Source organism: Manis javanica, chromosome 8 (assembly GCF_040802235.1).
Source record: "Manis javanica isolate MJ-LG chromosome 8, MJ_LKY, whole genome shotgun sequence".
NCBI lineage: Eukaryota > Metazoa > Chordata > Mammalia > Pholidota > Manidae > Manis > Manis javanica.
The window spans coordinates 92,143,313-92,161,992 of NC_133163.1; the positions used below are offsets into that span (position 1 = coordinate 92,143,313).

The 18,680-nt window shown below is 52.6% G+C and overlaps 1 protein-coding gene across 3 annotated transcripts in view; it reads right to left on the minus strand.

Moving 5' to 3' along the window:
- Window positions 1-597: 597 nt before the first annotated feature.
- The window catches only part of PLA2G4E (phospholipase A2 group IVE), a 30,929-nt gene continuing 12,846 nt past the window's right edge, over window positions 598-18,680 (minus strand). Inside the window, exons 5-20 of one of the 3 annotated variants that reach the window (XM_073211679.1) lie at window positions 17,850-17,890; window positions 15,759-15,801; window positions 14,957-15,020; window positions 13,924-14,084; window positions 13,735-13,824; window positions 13,324-13,361; window positions 11,355-11,490; window positions 9,916-10,052; window positions 9,002-9,224; window positions 8,398-8,490; window positions 7,695-7,953; window positions 6,212-6,319; window positions 5,434-5,637; window positions 4,502-4,668; window positions 3,101-3,284; window positions 598-2,649 (exon numbers count right to left, since the gene is read on the minus strand). In XM_073211679.1, coding sequence (XP_073067780.1) covers window positions 2,429-2,649; window positions 3,101-3,284; window positions 4,502-4,668; window positions 5,434-5,637; window positions 6,212-6,319; window positions 7,695-7,953; window positions 8,398-8,490; window positions 9,002-9,224; window positions 9,916-10,052; window positions 11,355-11,490; window positions 13,324-13,361; window positions 13,735-13,824; window positions 13,924-14,084; window positions 14,957-15,020; window positions 15,759-15,801; window positions 17,850-17,890 — 2,169 coding nt within the window. In that variant the 3' untranslated portion in view covers window positions 598-2,428. Of the gene's footprint in view, window positions 2,650-3,100; window positions 3,285-4,501; window positions 4,669-5,433; window positions 5,638-6,211; window positions 6,320-7,694; window positions 7,954-8,375; window positions 8,491-9,001; window positions 9,225-9,915; window positions 10,053-11,354; window positions 11,491-13,323; window positions 13,362-13,734; window positions 13,825-13,923; window positions 14,085-14,956; window positions 15,021-15,758; window positions 15,802-17,849; window positions 17,891-18,680 lie in introns of those variants that run through there. The other 2 variants (XM_037018963.2, XR_012120664.1) reach the window with 2 other exon arrangements.

Below are 18,680 nucleotides of genomic sequence, written 5' to 3' on the forward strand. Positions count from 1 at the left end.
ACTGAATCACATTGCAGAGACCAGGAAACTCAGGTGGGAGCCTTCCTGACCTCTGCACTGTGCCCGAGCTCCTCTCAGGGCTGTTAACATTCTGTCCTTATTGCTTGCCTCGCCTTTGCTCATCTGCTCTGTGACATCACCAGCATTGTTTTAGAAGCTAAGTCCCTGCTTAACTCCTTAAGTCCATATAAAAATGTTTTCAGGTTTTTCCCTCCAGTACAAATCTGAGTTCTCAGAAAGCAGAGCTGCTTATTGACCCAATGCCCCAAGCAGGTGCACCCCTGCTGCTGGCTGCCCTTCCTCCCTGTCACCAAGGCTTCCTGAAAGCCATCTGAGCTTCAACAGCAGGGTTAGCAAGGCTTGGCACCCCACTGTTGCTGCTGTGGCTTCATAAACATAGAGAAGCTATGCTGTCACAAAAAAGCAGGGGGAATTCTGGCAGAAGGAAAGGAGGCCGAGGGGGAGGGGGAGGAGGGATGGGCTGGACATGGCCTTCTCCTCCCTCTGGCTGTGGAGTGTGGGAAGCCCAGGCAGCGATGGGAGTGGGAGTCATGCAGGTCTCACAGCAGCAGATAATGAAATGATGAGTCAATGGCATTTACCCACATGGCCACTTTATTCCATGCTCAAATAATACAATGATTATATAACCCTCATTTTTCAGACTTTGATGAATCCAAGGAAGGGCTGCCTTCATCTTATAATACAGGTCTTGCTGTATGGCTCACTCTGATAATCTAAGGAGAGCCTTTTGTAGCAGAAGGAAATAAAAGATGTCAAAGTGAACATCTTTTGTCCATTGTCCCACTGGCTGCTCTGGAGCAGGGGAGGGGTCATGTCCCAGGTTAGCATTATCTGGGTGGGAACCAGTTTTTTGGTGGTTTGGGAGAGTTGATTGATTCATGCTTTCCAGGCTTATGGGAAAGGATGGCATAAATCCACACCTCTCAAGCTTCAATATGTATGGGCATCCCCTGGGTAGGGAGGAGTAGAGAGGAAATGGGAATCTCCTTAAAATGCAAATTCTGATTCAGTATGGCTGTGGTGGAGACTGAGATTCTGTATTTCTAACCAGTTCCCTACCACACTTTGAGCAGCAAGGATGTAAATTGGAGGCCAATTTTTCTAAACCCTTGGTATATGTCACCACTTGTCTCCTAACAATCAAAAGACTGCTTAGGGAACATGGAAGCCCAGAAAGATGGCCATGTCTTCTAGGTTTGCTGGGCTTCACGTCTACCACTTGCCTTTTTGGTCACACCACTCATTGGCCTGGGCATGTCATTGGCTCAGAGTACACATTTCTTTAGTTACGCTCCCAGCCTGCTGGGAGACCTGGATACTGTGTGCTTCTCTGGGTCCCAGGGCTTTCCCAGAGATTCATCTGGAAACCATCCCAAGGATGGGCTTCTTCCTCAGGCTAATCTAGTCTTTTCTGGGTCAGCCCTTCTTAGTTTCATTCCCTTGGGGTGACTCTGCAAGAGTCAGGATGTGTTGGCCATGGTATTTACATGACAAATCAGAGGAATCTCATTGAGAAATGAATAATCCCATCTGGAAATTGGAAAGGAGGTGGTAAGGAAGTTGAGAAGTGCTCCTGGAGCAAGCTGGTCAGAGAGCTTCGGCCTTTGGGAGTAGGTGGCATGAGCATCATTACCCACTTGGTGGGTGACTCCATTTATCTGTCCAGACACCCTCCCGCTGCATCCAGATCTTTGTTTGGTGCATCTGAGCTGCAGATTTGGGTTTTGCCTGGCATTTCACTGGAGCTGGGTGCTTGGATGGGGCCACCAGTCCTGGGGCTCTGAGAGGCTGGAGAAGGGCTGCTCAAGGTCCACAAGGCTCTTTGTTGTTGAAGAGACTACGTGTCTATAGTGCTTTTTCTAGATCTTCTACCATCACGCTTCCTATTAATCCTGATTCATAAAAGTAAAACCCACAAAGTGAAATTTCCTATAAAAATCACAAGAATATAATTGCCTCAAATTACAAAAAAACATTTTCTCGGAGAACCCAGAGTGCTTCTGAGTCTTCCTGTGCATTCACCAAGACCCTCCATGCAAGGAGGCAGGGAAGCAGAGAGGGATGGGCTTGGCACTCTCACTCTGAGTCCCAGGTTTCTGGGGAGCCAGGCCATGCTTTTATTCTTCACACTTGGGGCATGTGTGGGAGCCTGTGGCTATTGGATCACCTTGTCTTCAGAGAAAGGTTTAAAAAAATTCCAGTGGGTACAAAAACCCTAATGCATCCCCTTGTTATTTTCCTGTGTCTCTGTCTCTCTCAACCATTTTGATTTAATTTTCTGATTAAAAGCCCAGGCCAGTCTGCCTGCACCCCTTGCCAGAACGCAGAGCTGACCATGAGGGCTGGTCAGCCCTGATGGGTTCCACACTTCTGACAGCAGAAGCAGACACAGGAGCCCTGGGACTTAGGAGGGACCCTGGGTCTTCAGGCGTTTCTTCTTCTCCACTGCCAGTCGCAAAGCCTGAAGGAGCTTGTCCTTGTTATTTAGGATGTTGTACTCAGAGAGCTTCACCAGCTTGTTGAAGGCGGCCTCTGTGTAAGTCAGCTCCTTGGTGGCGTAGGCAGTTTTGGGGCCATAAATGTCAATCTGGCCCTGCTCCAGCTCCTCGGGGCTCCTCTCCACACCTGGAGAGAGCAGAAGGACTTGCTATAGGCCCTTACACATTATGTTGAAATGACTTGTTCCCATATCTTTCCCTGTGTCTCCTCCTCCCACGTCCTTGGCACACATGGATACATGCATGTGCACAAACATGCATATGCACACACATGCATTTGCACACCTCCCTGCTCCTCAGGGCCAGTCTCAGGACTGCCCTAGCACCAACACAGGGCCAGAAACACAATTGGATATCAATAAATGTTGAATGACTAAAAAAGGTAGAGGATGATATTGCCAGCTCATGGTAGGGTGGGGGGGGGGGTCTTTTCTTTCTTACTAAAACCAAGGTTGGCTCAGACTGGAGCTAAGCCAGGCTTCCCCATTAGAGCTATCAGAAAACTACACAAGTCTAAAAGACAGGAGCTCCCAGCCCAAGGCCGCAGGTGGTGGGAGCTGGGCTTGGAGGAGGCTTACCTGGGGCCTTGTACTTTTGGAAGGTGTCATTGACGAGTGGGAAGAAAATCACCGTGGGCGCATCAGGCTCCTGGGAGTTCTCCATCAGGTAACACTCCTTGAGATTTTCCTCCTCCTCTTGCAGCTCATAGTTGGGGAAGGGGATGTTCTGCACGGAGCAGTACTCACAGGTTTGTTTCATGGGCTGGAATATCACGGGAGGACGTGTTTGAGCATTAGGAGGGGTGGAAGTGGATAAGGAACACAGAGTTGTTAGATTCAGCTTCCTGATTTCCCCAACTAAGAACTCAGGTCTCCTATTGCTTTGCCTATTGTGCTCTTTTTAGAACAAAGGTAGGTCAGGACAAAGGGCCTGAGGCAGTAGGTTGGTGTGTGTCCAACTGCAAGCTTCTTCTGCAAGTAAAATGGAAAGCAACCCTTTTAATGATGCTGCACCCCAACACAGACCTGGGCAGATGTGGATGGCAGCCTGAGGATAATGGGAGCTGAGCTACATATAGCCGTGGCTGGCCAGGCACCTATGGGACGTGCATAGGCTTTGGACTGACAAAGTACCACAGAGCTGGAAAGGACTCTAAAAGGGTATCTTTATAAACATGATGTAACAGAGAGAGCTGTGGGCATAGAGTCAGAATATCCTTAGTTCTGTCCCCGTTCCATGCTCACTAGCTGTGTGATCTTAAGCAAGCCACTTACCCTCTCTGTGCCTGTTTCCTCACCTATAACATGGGACTATTAGCACTTGTGCCATCTAGTGCAGAGAACAGGTATAAGGATCAAGGGAGGTCATGTGTGGGAAACATGTCACTCTTATAAACTTAGGTCATGACTGATATTGTCCTCATGATCTGTCCTCATTCCCCTTTCCCAGGCTTTAGGATAGGGCTATCCTAAAGTAGACTAGAAATAGTTTCTTTCCCGTAAAGGGCTAGAACTTTAGAAAAGTAAATAAACAAAACCTCTGGTCCTGGTTTTTCCTATAATTACATGGAGGATCATATTTCCTGGGGGAGGGGGCATGAAAATAGGACATTGCAAGCTCTAGAAGTGACACAAAACTTGAGAATTGATGGGGCTTTACTTAGGTTATTTAGAAAAAACTCTTTTTGCAGCTGAAGCATTGCTAAATATGGCAAATGTTCAGATGCAAGAATAAAATTGAAATTAGCTCAGTGAGTCTTCTTAAACTCTAGGACCCCTAGCACGTGAGGGCCAGCTGGCTGCCTCGCTGAGGTCTGGACATTTAACCTCACGTCAAACCATCCTCTGGTGCTAAGTTTTGGAGCCTGTGGGGAGCGCACATTCTCCCATTTCTCAGTTTCACACTGCCCTGCTCAGTGGTGCTGCTCAGGAGAGGCGCGGTGCTCCTGCTCAGGGGGAGCCTTTCTCTGCCGCACTTGCCTTTGCCTGGGACCCGGCACAGTAATTGAGGTGAATGATGAGGTCAACTTTTCTCTCAGGCCTGAGGAGGGGCGGGTAGCTGGAGTTGATGAAGAACGCGGTGTCCAACAGGCACAAGTGGTTCATGGACTGTGTCAGCTGGTTTGGGAAACCATCTAGCACCGTGTCTGAAAGCCAAGGCTCCCAGTTACCATCAGGCCCGGTGCCCTGAGCTTGGGATGGCCAGAGGCAGCCGGTAGGGATGGAGTGCCCTGCCTGGAGCACCTCCACCTCAGCCTGGCCTCTGGCCCTCCCCCTTCCAGCCAGGACCCCGGGTGAGACCCAGTGTCCCTCTGGGTAAACTGAAGAACAACATTATCCTGGGTTTTAGCACATCTTATGGAGCATGCATGGAAAACCCACTATGACCTACCCACAGAGCTTCAGAGGCAGCAGGGATGTAAGAATATCCTATAAACTGGGGTAAACCCTGGGTCCAGAGCCAGCTGCCCTTTCTACCCCAGATGGCAAGGATGAGGATTATTAGACCAGGCTCAGCAGTCATTTGCAGGCTGTGGCTGAATAAAATACCAAAGATAGTGCCAAGCCAAACTTAGAGCCTTAGAAGGCTGGGGAGGAGGCACTAAGTTGAAGTTGCAAGAACATGGCTTAAGACCCGGCTCTGAGGCTTACCATTTAGGGGCTCTTGAGCTGGCCATCCCTGCCCAGCTCCAGGGGGCACTAGTCACATAAAAAGGGGCACACCTGAAGAAAATCAGGGCCCATGTTTCACCACCAGGGTCTCAACTTCTACCTGCTAGGATTGTTGTACAGATTCTGTATAGAGTTGTTGTACACATACAACAACTCATCCTTTTCCTGTGGCAGCCTTGACATCCCCTTCTCTGTTCTGAAAACAGAGGTGGGCCTCATGCAGCCACCAGTAGTGTTACCTTTCCACATGGAGAAATGGCTGTTCTGGACGTAGTCCGTGTGCAGCTGCAGCCCCTGCAGGAAGTTGTGGAACTGAGACACAAAGGCCCGATTGGTGAGGATGTTGCGGAAAGTATTGGACAGCCACGACCCTGGGATCACCACCGTGGTGTCCAGGACGTTGGCATCACATTTGGGGACTTCAGGCAGGAGTGGCTCGTCTTCTGCAGGGAAGAGGAGGGATGGAAGGATCCCCAGATTGCCCATAGGAAACACGCATGGCTGCCTGGCATCCTGGGGCATGCCAGTGTAAGTGCAACTCACTCCTTCCTTGCATCATTCTCAGGGCCCTGGTGTTGGAGCCAGGAGGACCCAGATGAGGGATGGCACAGGGGCAGGGTGGTGGAAAGGGCAGGTGATGATAGGTAAGGCCAGAGGGCACAGACAGTCTGGAAGAGTGACCATGGATCCCTATGCCCTTCAGTTCTCCTGGGCACCACACAGCTTTGACAAGCCTAGAATGGTTGATCCATCCTGACCAGGCCAGAGTTGGCCCCCAGAACTTATGACCAGGCCTTATGTCCCCACCTATAGCCTGTCTCCTCTCCAGGCAGGAAAGACCTACAGTGTCCCTCCACTCTAGGCAGGGAAGACCTTCTCACCCTAGCTGTCCTTCCATCTCTGTGGGCCACAGAGACAGTGATGAAAGATGTGGCAGGGAACTGGTCCTCAGGCAGTGGTCTACCCCCTGCCTCCACCCCCACCCAACAAGGGGAAGCCAGTGGGGGCATCACCCACCGATGTCCTGCACTCTCTCCCTCGTCCATCTGTGGAAAAACTCCTCTGAGGTGTGGGACAGGTTCCAGGCATCGAGCAGGTTCAGGGAGAAGATGCTGCTCCACAAACCTGGGGAACAGGGCCACTCATTAGCAACTCTGCCCCAGGGTCCCCAGTTCCCCCAGGCCTCCCAAACACTGTTTCCACCTTGGCCCTGATTCTGTCTCTAAGTCAGGCTGCTCAGGGAGTGGGTAGACCTTGTTTCCCCACAGTGCAGCTCAACCCAGATGACTGAGGAGTGTTCCTCTCAGAGCTGGGAGAGGGTATGTAGGCCTACATGGCACAGCCCCCACACGGGCTTAGTGTTGACAAGCACAGGCTTGGAGTCAAGTCTAGATGCTACCCCTTGCATCAATCAATATGAGAGTTTAGAGTAGTACCTGGCACAGGGTATTTGACAAATGCAATGCTCTTATCATTATGATTTTTAAATGCAGCACATTAATAATAATACTCATATGAAATCTTTCACATACACTGACCCATCTGGATCTTCTATAAGGCAAGTTTTACTCTTAAATCCAGTTCACAGATGAGAAAACTGTGGATCAGAGAGGTTAGGTAATTTGGCCAGCTTCACACAGCTAATAAAGGAGGAGCCAGTGTTCAAACCCAAGTGTCTTAACTACTTGGGCCACATGTCCAAAAGCATAGGTGTTCAGAGGAACGACAGGCCACCACGGGCTGGGGCTCCGTGGAGAAGATGGGGCTTGAGTTGGGCCTTCTGGGATGGGTTGGATTAGGATGGGTAGAAGGGAGAGGGGCACAGATAGTTAGTTTAAATAAGGGCATAACTGTTATAGAGGCTCTAAAGATCGGTCTGCTTTTGAGGTTGCCCTTTGATGGATTTAGCTTAGACTCTGAAAGGAAGAAGTGTGTGAGTGGACACCACAGCCAGGCCCTGCACTCAGCACACCCAGCTTCTGGAGGGCCAGGGAGTGTAGCAGCAGGGAGCTGGGCCAGGCTTCCCCAGAGACTCTGCCTTCACCCTGGGGTCCTCTCTGGCCTCTTGGATTCCAGCGGCTGGTTCTGCCCCCGGAAGCAGGCATGTTGCTACCTGGAGCCAGAGTAGGAGGGGCCAGGAGTTTGTGAAGCTCCCAACTTAGGCAGCCACTCCCAGTTCTGGTTCTGAACAGATCCCAGGGAGGCCACAGGAGACAAGGACATTAAGAGAGTTCCCTTGGGTCCCCAGTGATATGAGTGCTCCTGTTGGGTCCTTTTGGGTCCAGAGGGTCACAGGGAGGTCAGGGCGGTCTGGGAGGCTGGTTTCAGGATAGGTTTGAAGCCTCCTGGGAGGAAGGGATACTGGTAAATGCCAGGGGGGTCACATGCTCAAGGGATAAACAAAGCCAGCCCCAGCACCTGGGATGAGATTCTGGGAGAACAAGGCGAGCCAGGCCAGCACGGGGCAGGCCGCCCCAGGCCCCCCGCAGCCAGGAGTCACCTAGCATGTAGCACATCTGGGACTCCGGGATCCTTCTCATCAGCCGCCCCATGAAGAACTCGGAGCCAAAGAGCTCAGAGGGGATGAAGGCCCCGTACTTCTGCATGCCCACCTCGTAGGGGGAGAACTCGCACCACTCTGCATAAGAAGAGGCAGGGCAGGATGTCAGTCTCAGACCGGAACAGCCAGGTCGTCCCTCCTCACCCAAGGCAGGCTCCCAGGCCCTTGGGGAGCCTGGGACTGGGAGGCCGCAGTTCACCTGCAGGGCACATGGAGGCGCCTGTGACCAGCTTCTGCTAAACCCAGCAAAACAGCTTTGCATCCTGCAAGGCTCAATTGCACCCCAAAACTGGACAAACCTGATCCTGAACCAGGGCACATCTCTGGAGTTCCTGCCTTTGGGCAGCTTAAGAAATATCTAGAATCCATGCTCTTCATGACTTTATTACCCCTGTCCCGTTAAGCCCGTCTCGGAGAAACCACACCACCTGCCCTATCTAATCATCTGCAGGGTGGAAGCGGGAAGCAAAGTTGACTTCTTCAGGTATCAGCACAGTTTTTGACGTGGAGGTTAGCAAAGGTGTGATGGTGGGGTATGTGTGCTGGGGTGCTGGGTGCCTTTGCCTGCTGAGGAGAGACCTCCCCCTACCCCCTTGTAAATTGCTAGCCCACCAATGTTACCTCTGAAATCCTGGTTGCTTACATCATCCTTGACATTGATCGTGAGGTAGATGGGCAGGGGGTTCTGGCCATGGCACAAAGCAGCACGCTGATCTGATAGCTTGCATTCATTTTTCTGTGAGGAAACGAAATGGTTAAGAAGAAAAAGCAGACGAGCAGCCTGGGTACAGCACAGAACAAGAAGACAATCTGGACCTCTAGCATTTTCCAGACCTGAGCCCACTAGGCTGCTATGTAGGTCCCAGTGACCCCAGTCAAACCTGCTCTTAGAGTTCCTGGTACACTGTTTACTTGTCCTTGAGCTATTGACCACCCTGATAATGGGGGCAGGACAGACCTACAGTTTAGGGCTGTCCCTCAGTGTCTCAGGGGCCAGAAAATGAAAAGATCAGGGTGGAAGAGGCCACCACTGCCCCACTTAATCCCTATCATCTCCCACCATCTCATCATCTTCCTCCAGCACCCATTTGGTCATCTCCTGCTTCTTACAGCCAAAGTATGAACCTGTAGGTCTAACCTGTCTCCCTTCTGCTGTGACACAAGCCCAGACCTCCAGGTGTAAGTCCAGAAAGAGAGTTGGCTATCAGCCAGGGCAGGCAGGGTCCCAGGAGAAGCTGAGCACCTACCTCATCCCCTAAACAGGCCTCAATCAGCAGGCCCCAGAAATCTGTAAAGGTGACTTTGTAGCCTTCCTGACTGCGTTGCCGAAGCTCCTCCTGGAATTTGAAGAGCTGGTCTGGGAACAGGGCAGGCATCTTGTCCTTGACCACGTGCCTCCGTGCTTCAAATACAGTAGGCTCCAGGTCTTTGGAGGACCAGTTGGGGTCACGGTACAAGTTGGCCATGGTCCTGGAGAGAGACAGGTGTGCTGAGAGAGCTGAGCCATCCTGGTGCCACTGGCTCTGGACCTGGGCAGGACAGGAGGTGGGGTGGTCATGGGAGACCCTAACCTGCCATGGGAGCCTGGAGGACAGGGGTGAACACCAGCACTCAAAGCCACCATGGCTACCACGTGTGGCTGCTTGCTGTGTGCCAGCTAGAGCGTGCCACCTAAGAGTGAGGATTCTGGACCCGGCTCTTCCTGGGTGCAAGACCAGGCTCTGCTGCTCAGATCCCAGCTGTGTGATCAAGGGCAAGCTACTCAACCACTCTTCACCTCAGTCTCCTCATCGGTGGAATGGGGAGAATCCCAATAACTGTCCCTACCTCAGAGAGTTATTGTGAAGATTACGTGAGTCTCTGTCACAGCCCTGGGGAAATAGTAAGGTCAGTAACGACAAGGTGTATAATGTGTACAGTGTCTCTTGCTTACTCAATACTGGGAGAGTCTCTCACAACATCTCCATCAGGTCACTGCTCTTGTTATCTCCACTGTACAGATACAGAGACTGAGACTCAGAGAAGCTGAGCCGAGGGGTGGAGCTGCCCAGGCTCCATGAGCCACTCTAACGTGGGGTGGGCAAGCTTCACCAGAGATCCTGGGCCAGCCTGCTTACTGCTTGCTCTGGCCCCCAGCAGACAGTGGCACCCCGCTCCTTACCAGGTGGCCCCTGACAGGCCGGTGATGTAGCTGGCACAGTTCAGGATGTTCAGTTTCTGTAGCCCCAGCAGGTGGCCATACATGGCAGTCATGGATCTTGCTCCACCCCCAGTGGCCATGATGGCTATCAGCGGTACCTGGGGGGACACAGAGACAGCCTGTGGGGAGCAGTGCTGGGGAGGAGAAGACTAGGAGCAACAGACAGCAGCTTAGAACAATGGAGGAGGAGAGCTGGCTGCAGACAGCAGAGACAGGGGCACTGAATGGCCTGCAAACCGGTTTTCTCAGTGGTGGGCTGCCTGGTGGGTCTAGGACTAGACCTTAGCTCTAAACCAATGGCTAGTGTCAGCGAATGGCCCTGAAGCGCACACAGGCTTGGGAAATCAGAAAGTCATGGCCGGAAGAGTTCTTTTCACTGTTAATTGAGTCCTCACTTAACAGACAATGAAACTGGGGTCCAGAGGGCTGAGAGCCCAGCTAGGGTGTGATTCTCTGGTGGTTGCAAATTGACATCTTCTGTAGAGGGATTTGATGTGAGGGCACCATGCCCAGGGCTGCCACAGGATATATGCTCAATATACAGCATGTGTGTTAGAGTAGGGATGGATGAATATTTGATGCAGGAAGGAGCAAGGCTGTTACCCTGGGTTTACACAAGTTTAAGGCACCCTTGGTGTGTGTGTCCTAAAGGTGGGAGGCAGGGAGGAGGTCCTTTGCCAAGACTTACTCTTACTGTCTTCCTTTGAGTGGGGGCTGTGAGACACCTCTCGGGGCAAAAGCCTGCCACAGGCCTCCTCAGGCATGAGGTCTCCAAGCACCTACGGCCAGCCTCAGAAGGCAGGTGCTGGGAGGGCTGACCTGCTGCCAGGGTGTGTGGGCCTCCGCCCACCAGTGAGGGGACAGGGTGCTCTAACCGAGGTGCACCTTCATCTGTCCCACGGGAAGAAGCTGGCCCTGTGACAGATGCCGCCTCTCTCCAGCTAACGACTGCTGTTCCTTCTAGAAGTGTATGTGTGCACATCAGCAGGAAGGGAGAATGGAGGGCCCAGGGCCTTTGGGGTGGAAGTATGGGGTGTGTGGGGGGTAGAGCTCCAAATGTTTTTCTGGCTGGGGAGAGGAGGCCACTTTGTCCCCATGCTGGTCTTCCCCAGTCGCCTCAGGATCTGTTAGTGTGTGGGGAGGAGCGGCTGGGGCTCCTTCCTCTCTTCACTCTGTCTTTCCTTCCCCACCCCTTGTGAACACACTACTGAACATACCATTCAGCATAACCCTGACCTGGGCACCTGGAACTTCAGCATAAGAGCAACCAGGGAAGGCAGAGCTGAGGCCCCCCTGGGGCAGGGCAGGGCTTAGGGCTTGCTGGCAAGGTACCGCATTAGAGGACAAGCTTGGCTCAGAGTGGGCACTGAGTGTAGGCTGGCAGACTGCTGCTTACCCACCTCGTCCATCTGCAGATCCTCCTCCAGCTGTAACACCTGCTTCAGCCCCTTGGCTGCCACCACCTTCCGCTTCTGCAGGAACTCCAGCTCTGCTGGGCACAGGCTGAAGCCCAGCCGCACGTCCAGTGTCTGGGGGCTGTGGGGACAGAGACCCTGGCTAAGTGGGTCTGTGTTCCCCATCTTCATGGAGAAGACATGGCCTTAGGGGCAGCTGGATGTAGGCTTGAAGTCTGGTTTTGCCATATACCACCTCTGTGACCTTGGGCCTCTGCTTTCTCATCTGTAAAATGGGGCTAATCATGCTTATCTCCCAGCACTGTCTTTAGCATTTGCTGAGATAACAAATGTAAAGCCCCCAGGGTTTAGCTTTATAAGCTAAGTACCTGTCAGCAGGTGCTCAACGAAATTAGGGACCCACTGAACCTCTGCCCCCTCAGCAAGATCTGGGAAGTCCAGAAAAATTTCCCCCAGGTACCTGCTGTAACCTGAGGCCAGACATGGGTGATAAGGGGCCCTGAGATATTTCTGGCCAATCCCTTGGGATAAGGCTCTACAGTGAGGGGTCTCCTGAGCGGGATAACCTTGGCCCATGCTTGTGGAGCTCACAATCTTCAGTAAGCTCTGCCTGCCCTAGGAGTGATAATCCTCCTGTGTAAGAGACAAAAACCCTCCTTATTCCTGATCTGGCCCTGTCATGCCCACAGGTCTGCAAGATGACACGGGAGCTGCCACAGCATGCCCAAGGCTTGTCTTCCTTCTCTCACATCCCTGCCCTGAACAAGCCCTGCGCAGAGGCTCCTGGGCCCTGCTGATCTGTCTCTACCCCCCTCCCCCTGCTCAGTCCTGGCTCTGAGCCTCTGCGCAGCCTTTTCCCTCACCAGAAGCTTCCTCCCCCTCCCACCTACCCCCCTTGCATCCTTTGAGGCCAGCTCCCCCGTGACTCTGGGCGAGTGGACCTTGACAATTTCTGACCTGAGTCTTGTGGCCTGAGGTACGAACAAGGCTGCAGTCCCTGAAGGCAGGACCTGGGGACTCTGCCTAGCACAGGCCTTCAGACACAGCTGTGAGGAAGAGACTCTTCCCTTGGCTTCAACAAGGAATGAATAATATAACAGCAACAATAACAACATTAGTTGATATTTGCTGTGCCCCACTTGTCATATCACTTAGTACTTTGCATGTATTATCTCACTGGATCCTCAAAACAGTACTTCTGGTATTCCTCCAATTTACAGATGAGAAAAACTGAGACTTAGAGAAGTTAAAAAACTTGTCCAAGGACAACAAGCTAATCAAATTGTAAATGGAAAGTATGGTCACTGATTTCTGACAAGTGTGCCAAGACCACTCACAGGGGAAAGGACAGTCCTTTCAATAAACGGTCCTGGGACTACTGAATGTCCCATGCAAGAAACAAAGTTGGACCCTTCTTACACACTGTATATACAAATTAACTCAAAGTTGATTCTAGACCTAAATGTGAGAGCTAAAACTATAAAACTCTTGGAAGAGAACCTGGCAGTAAACCCTCATGACCCTGGATTAGGCGATGTTTTCTGAAGCATGACACCAAAAGTGCGAGTGACAAAAGAAACAACACAGATGGGACTTCACCAGAATTGAAAACTTCTGTCCTTCAGAGGAAACCGTCAAGAATGTGCAAAGACAATCCCACAGTAGGAGAATATATCTGCAAGTTGTATATCCAGCAAGGCACTTGTACCCAGAAAATACAAAGAACTCTTACAACTTAACAATAAAAGGCAAATAACCCACTTTTAAAATGGGCAACGGATGTGAGTCCATGTTCCTTCATTGAAGATACACAAACGGCCAATAAGCCCATGAAAAGATTTTCAACATTACAATCCATCAGAGAAATGCAAATAAAACCCAAAAGATACCACTTCACCCCCTACCCACCGCGGGGATGAATAAATTAGAGGGACAGACAGAGAGGGCACTTTACCAGGGTGTAGACTTCATGTGTAATTCACAGCTCTCGTCCTGCGAGGCAGAAGATGAGAAGCTTGTCAGAGCTGACAATTCAGAACCAAGCGACCCCAGCCACAGAAGCAGAGGCTTGCCACACTGTCCACCCCTGACCCGGACCAGCACCCACTGGGGCGCACACAGCATGTGCTCTATCCCCACTCCTCTCCTGCACAGGGCCACCCCACAATTCTAATGCTGCCTCTTACACTCTTGGGCCCCACCTTGCAACTCTGCAGTCGCCTACCCCACAAGACTCCTCTCTCCTGCCCGAGGACCCCCATGAGTCGCCTTATCCCATGCGCCCTTGCTCTCTCTCCCCATCTCCCTGACAAAGGAGCTCCAGGCTAAGCTGCTCAAGGGCCCCTTCCCAGACCCAGGCTCTCACCACAGGCAGCCTCACTGCCTGGCTATCAGGGAGACAATCGAGGGGCTGGCAGACAGGGCCCTTCTTCTTGTGTGCACAGCAACAGCAAAGCTGGAAGGGAGGGTGGGTTCTGTGAGGCAGGTGAGGGGCTCCTCTGGCAGCCCCGCCTGCCCTAGCCCCCACCTCACCCCCGGGGTCAACGCCTTGTACCCCACAGCTCCACTGGCTCTTGGGCACCTCCACCTGCATCTTGGGCTGGAAGTACTTGGGGTAGTGGAAGCAGGCAGGGTTCGGGCAGCAGGGCTCCAGGCAGCATGAGATATGCTGCGTGTGCTCATAGGACTCACTCACTGCCACCAGGAGGTCATTCACTGGAACACAGGACAAGAGGGCTGAGACCCCTGGGAAGCCTCTCACTCCCCACCCCCAGCTTGGCCCAGTAAAAAACCTAGCCAGAGGCACCCAGGCTAGGGGTCTAGAATCACCTGGAGCACTGGTTAAAATGTCCCAGGGAGTCTCATTCTGTAGGGCAGGGCAGGGGCCCAGGAATCTGCATTGTACAAGGCCTTGTGTGATGTTGATGATAAGGTCCCCCCAAAACCCTCAGAGATGCTGAGTTCTCTGGACCCAAGGTGCTGCTTCTGCAGGAAGTGCCCCAAAGTCCCCATCCTGCTGTCCTGAAAGCCCTGCACCGCCAGTGTGGGGTAGAAGCCTCTTCCTCCTCCTGCCCCAATGTCCGTGGAATAGGCCTGTCCCCAGAGGGGTGGGATGGGGAGTTGGCTGGAGAGTCTCTTGTGTGTGGAGCTCTTAGGTCTCTGCCAGCTATAAAATGCAGGGATGCTGTGTGAACCATAACCTGATGCGGTTGGAGGGGCCCCTGGTTGTCAGGGCCTGCCCACCCCGGTGCTGACCGCTACACTAGACCCAGGGAACCTCCGGTCTGGCAGGGCTGCAGCGCAGGTCTGTGTGGGCAATGAGGGCAGCCCCGTGCCACCGAGCCCTGGCCCTGGGCACGCATCAGGTCTGGGGAGCTCCAAGGCGCCATGTGGGTGCCTGGAAGAGTGTGCACCTGGGGGGCAGGGGGAGGACAGGACCCCTGAGGGTGAGGGGAGCCCCAGGAGATGCACCAAGCTGTTTGTTCCCTGACTGAGCCCAGGGCAGCCTTGAAGCAGGCCGGCTCTGGTGCAGGTGGCACTGGGAACAGCACTGCCCTCCCCCCAGGCAGAGGTGGTCACACGCTCACTTTTCCTGCTCTTCTGCCGCTTCCTGGATTCTGCATGAACCTCCAAGCAGGAAACTTGTCGAGCCTGAAAGAAAGGAAGGGAGAGTCATTCTGAGCATAAGGGAGGAGAACCAAAACTGAAGGATAAATTCAGTGCTGGCCTGACTTGGGCCAACTCCGGGGCAGGCTGCACGTGCCGACCACATTTACTGAACCCAATCAGGGCCTGTCATCTCATTCAGGGATTGAGTATTTGAAAACAAGGCTGTCCTGAAAAATCTAGATGTACGGTCACCATTTACTAGGAGTCATGTTCTCAGCTACAGGTCATGGATGGAACCTGAGTGGTTTGGTCAAATTCCTTTACTGCAAACTCCTAAAGACTGATTCTTTGGGGAGAGATCTCCCTGAATCCTGAAGCTTTAGATACATCTAATTGAAATGACCGTTCAACAGCTGAATCAAGAAAATCTTTATAATACTGAACTTGGGCTCATAGAGGGACTGGAGTTGGGCGGAAATGGGACAGAAACTGATTCAGGAAGGAGGCTGCCTCCTGGTGGGGACTTTATTGGGAAGATTCCCAACAGGTCGTCGTGGAATGCGGGATGCTGGGCCAGGGTGGTGGAGGTCTGGGCTACTTCCTCCCACTGCCGCCCCACCCCTGCCCAGGCCAAGCCCGCTTTGGGAAGCTTCAGTTAGTCTGACTCCCACAGCGGGCTCCGGGATGAGGCTGGGCCTGATTCTCGCCCACAGTTCTGGTCTCTGGGCGCAGCAGCTGCCTGCAGCCTCCCGAGCTACGAGGGCCTGGAAGGACAATTACCACCAGCACGCCATTAGTGATGAGGGCCTCAGGTGGGGAGGAGCTGAAAGACAAAACGAGAACTCCGGTCAGCTGGGTGCCTCTTGGCTGATTGCTCACAAAGGTGATGAAGAGCCCGAGTAGGTCAAAATAGGAGGGAAGAGCCTTTCTGGTCCTTATGAGAAAGGCTGGCTTACGACACCTCAGAAATTTGGATTGTCAAGGAGAAAACTAGCATATATTTTAAAGAGAATGTCCAGGGAAAAAACAAATTATAGATTAGGAGTAGAAGAGTTCCTTTTTTTTTTTCCCTTAAAGGATAAATGGTCTTTATGTCCAACCAGATACAACTGCATGGAATTAAGAGGATAAACAGTTGTAAGAGGCTGGAGCCCACCACCTAGAGAGAAGCAAACAGTTCTGGTAGCAAAACTGACCCATTCTCCCTTCTGTGCTTTACCTGATTTAGGTATTTAACAGATAGTTCTGACTCAGCCAGAGAGGGGCCTGGTGAATATGAAATGTCCTCATGTTATCAAGTCAAGAATATAAGCCGCCAAGTCTATGATCAGCCTAGGTTTCCCTCGTCAAAATTAAGCCCCAGATGATTGTGTCTCCAGATCAACTCTCATTACCAATTTTGACATATTTCATTTTGCAAGCCACTTTCTAATTCAGCCAAGGAATTTTTTTCCCCCTAAAAGTCCTGTTGAACTAAAAACTGCAGGAGAAAGCCCAGATTTTCTTTATTTTAATTTGTCAGGCAGCTGTAGATGGGAAAAGAGGGACCCCACATAGTTCCAAGAGCCCCCAGGCAGAGAACCCCCTAGGGGATGTGAGGAGCCTTCACGCTCCAGCTCCCACCCCTCACCCTCCCTCTGTCCCGCACTGAGGGTAAGTCCAGGGACTCAGTAAGAAGCAGGGAGGAGCCAGCCGCCTGCCCACAGCAGGCACACTGCCATCCTGGGGTGGCTCGTTTCTTCTGGGCAGGGGCCCTGCTCCCCTCCTCCCCACCCCTTCCTTTCCTTCCTCCTCTCTTTGCTCCCCTCTCCTTCCCATCCTCCAGTGCTGTGGCCCAGTTCCATTCTAGCCCCCAGCATAGTTCTGTAGCAGGACGCCGCGTCATTTTCCTAATTGAAAATGGTAGGGAATAACCCTACAGGGTAGGCCTGAGCCTCCCTGACCTGGTTTCCAGGTCGGCTGCAGTGGGGCACAACCTCTGCTGCAGGCCAGGGCTTGGGGGAGCTTGGTCTAACAGTTCAGGGTCAAGAAGGAGAGACCTTGGTCCTGATCTCTCTCTCATCCTGGTCTCAGTAAGGCCCCCATCACCATGGCAGCAAGAATTCTCTGGAGGCCATTCTCAGGAATGCAGGGAACTGAGGCAGGCAATTTGGCCAGAGTACTAGGTCTTTAAAGCAATATGGATGTCAGAAGAACAGGATGAGTAGGGGTGGACCCAGAAACCCACAGTATTTAGAAGCTCCTGAGTAATTCTGATGCCCAGTGAGCAGTGCCAGGGTGTGGATAAAATGAGAGTTCCTGTGGCCAGGATTCTCACTTGGCTCTGGTTGACTAGCTCACTGCACACCTGTGGGCAATACATGGCTGTTGACTCTATATAAAGAGCTCTGCCCAGTGCTCTGGGCGCGACACGGTGGCACGGCTGCAAGGCTGCAGGAGAGCAGAGCAGAGGCTGGAGTGGTGGCAGCACCGAGGGCAGAGAGGCCTAGATGACAGCTGTGTGGGACAACTGTGCAGAGAGGCCCAGAGGACAGCTGTGCGGGACGGCTGTGCAGACAGAAGGACCCAGAAGCAGATACTGGCTTGCTGCATACAGACTCGCTCTGAGTGAATGGGATTCTAGTGACTGACCTGCCACCTGGAAATAAAGTTGGGTATAACCCTCTCACCCCAAAGAACGTTTTGCTGTCAGTTTCTTTGGTCACACTGAATCCATAGCGAACTTGCCCGGGGCTGAAACCCACTGGTAAGACACAGGTTGAGAGCAGAAGGGCGAGAACAGCAGACAGGTGGACCCGGCCCTGAAATGCTGGTGCCCAGAAGCTTCCTGGGGTCAGGACCTTGACGGAGCCATGGGCTGGGCCTACTCACCTCCCCTCCAGCAGGAACTCTACCTCCAGCTCTTCTGTGCCCTGGCAGGGAGGACAGGAAGGCAGATGTCAGCTGGGGCTGCACCTCTCTGCAGACCAGGCTCCCCTCAACCCCACCACCTCAGGAGCCCCCATGGACCTCCCCCTGTCCCCCCCAGCCAGCTGTCCTGCTGTCATGGAGTTGGGCCAGATCTTCCCAGTTCTTGTCCCCTCTGCCTCTTTCTGTCCCCAAATCTCTGATATCAGGAATATCAGTGACAACTCAGAGGAGGGTCAGGGTATGGACCTGAGCCCCAGCATGCAAATCCCTCTGCACCAGAACATGTCCCTTTCATCTCCGCCCCTGCTCCACGGTGCTCCTCTGCCAGGGAGGGCTGAGATACTGTTCCCAGCAAGCCCAGCTCCGAAGGACAGGAGCCCCTTCCTTCATCCGTTCCTGTATACTTCTTGCCATGTAAATCCAGGGAGTTGTGACACTGAGCCTTAACCTCCTCACTGGAATGTAAGCCAGGCAACGGCAGTGATGCTCATCCTCTCACATGTCCCTGGTGCCTAGGACAGTGCCTGGCCCACAGAAAGCATTTGAGTATTTGTTGAATGACTGAACTAATAATAGCTTGGTCCTTTCCAGCTCTGACTTCTCTGATTTGTGGGTTTGTCTTTCTGTACCCTCACCTGTCCTGTCCCCTGGGGCCATCCCAGCAGGATCCTGGGGGAAGAAAGGAATCTACACTTGCTACATCTCCATTTTGTGGTGTGAACAGTGCTGGGTGCCTCAGTCATATTTTCCCATTTAAGCCTCCCAAGGACCCTGTATGGGAGGTGTTATATA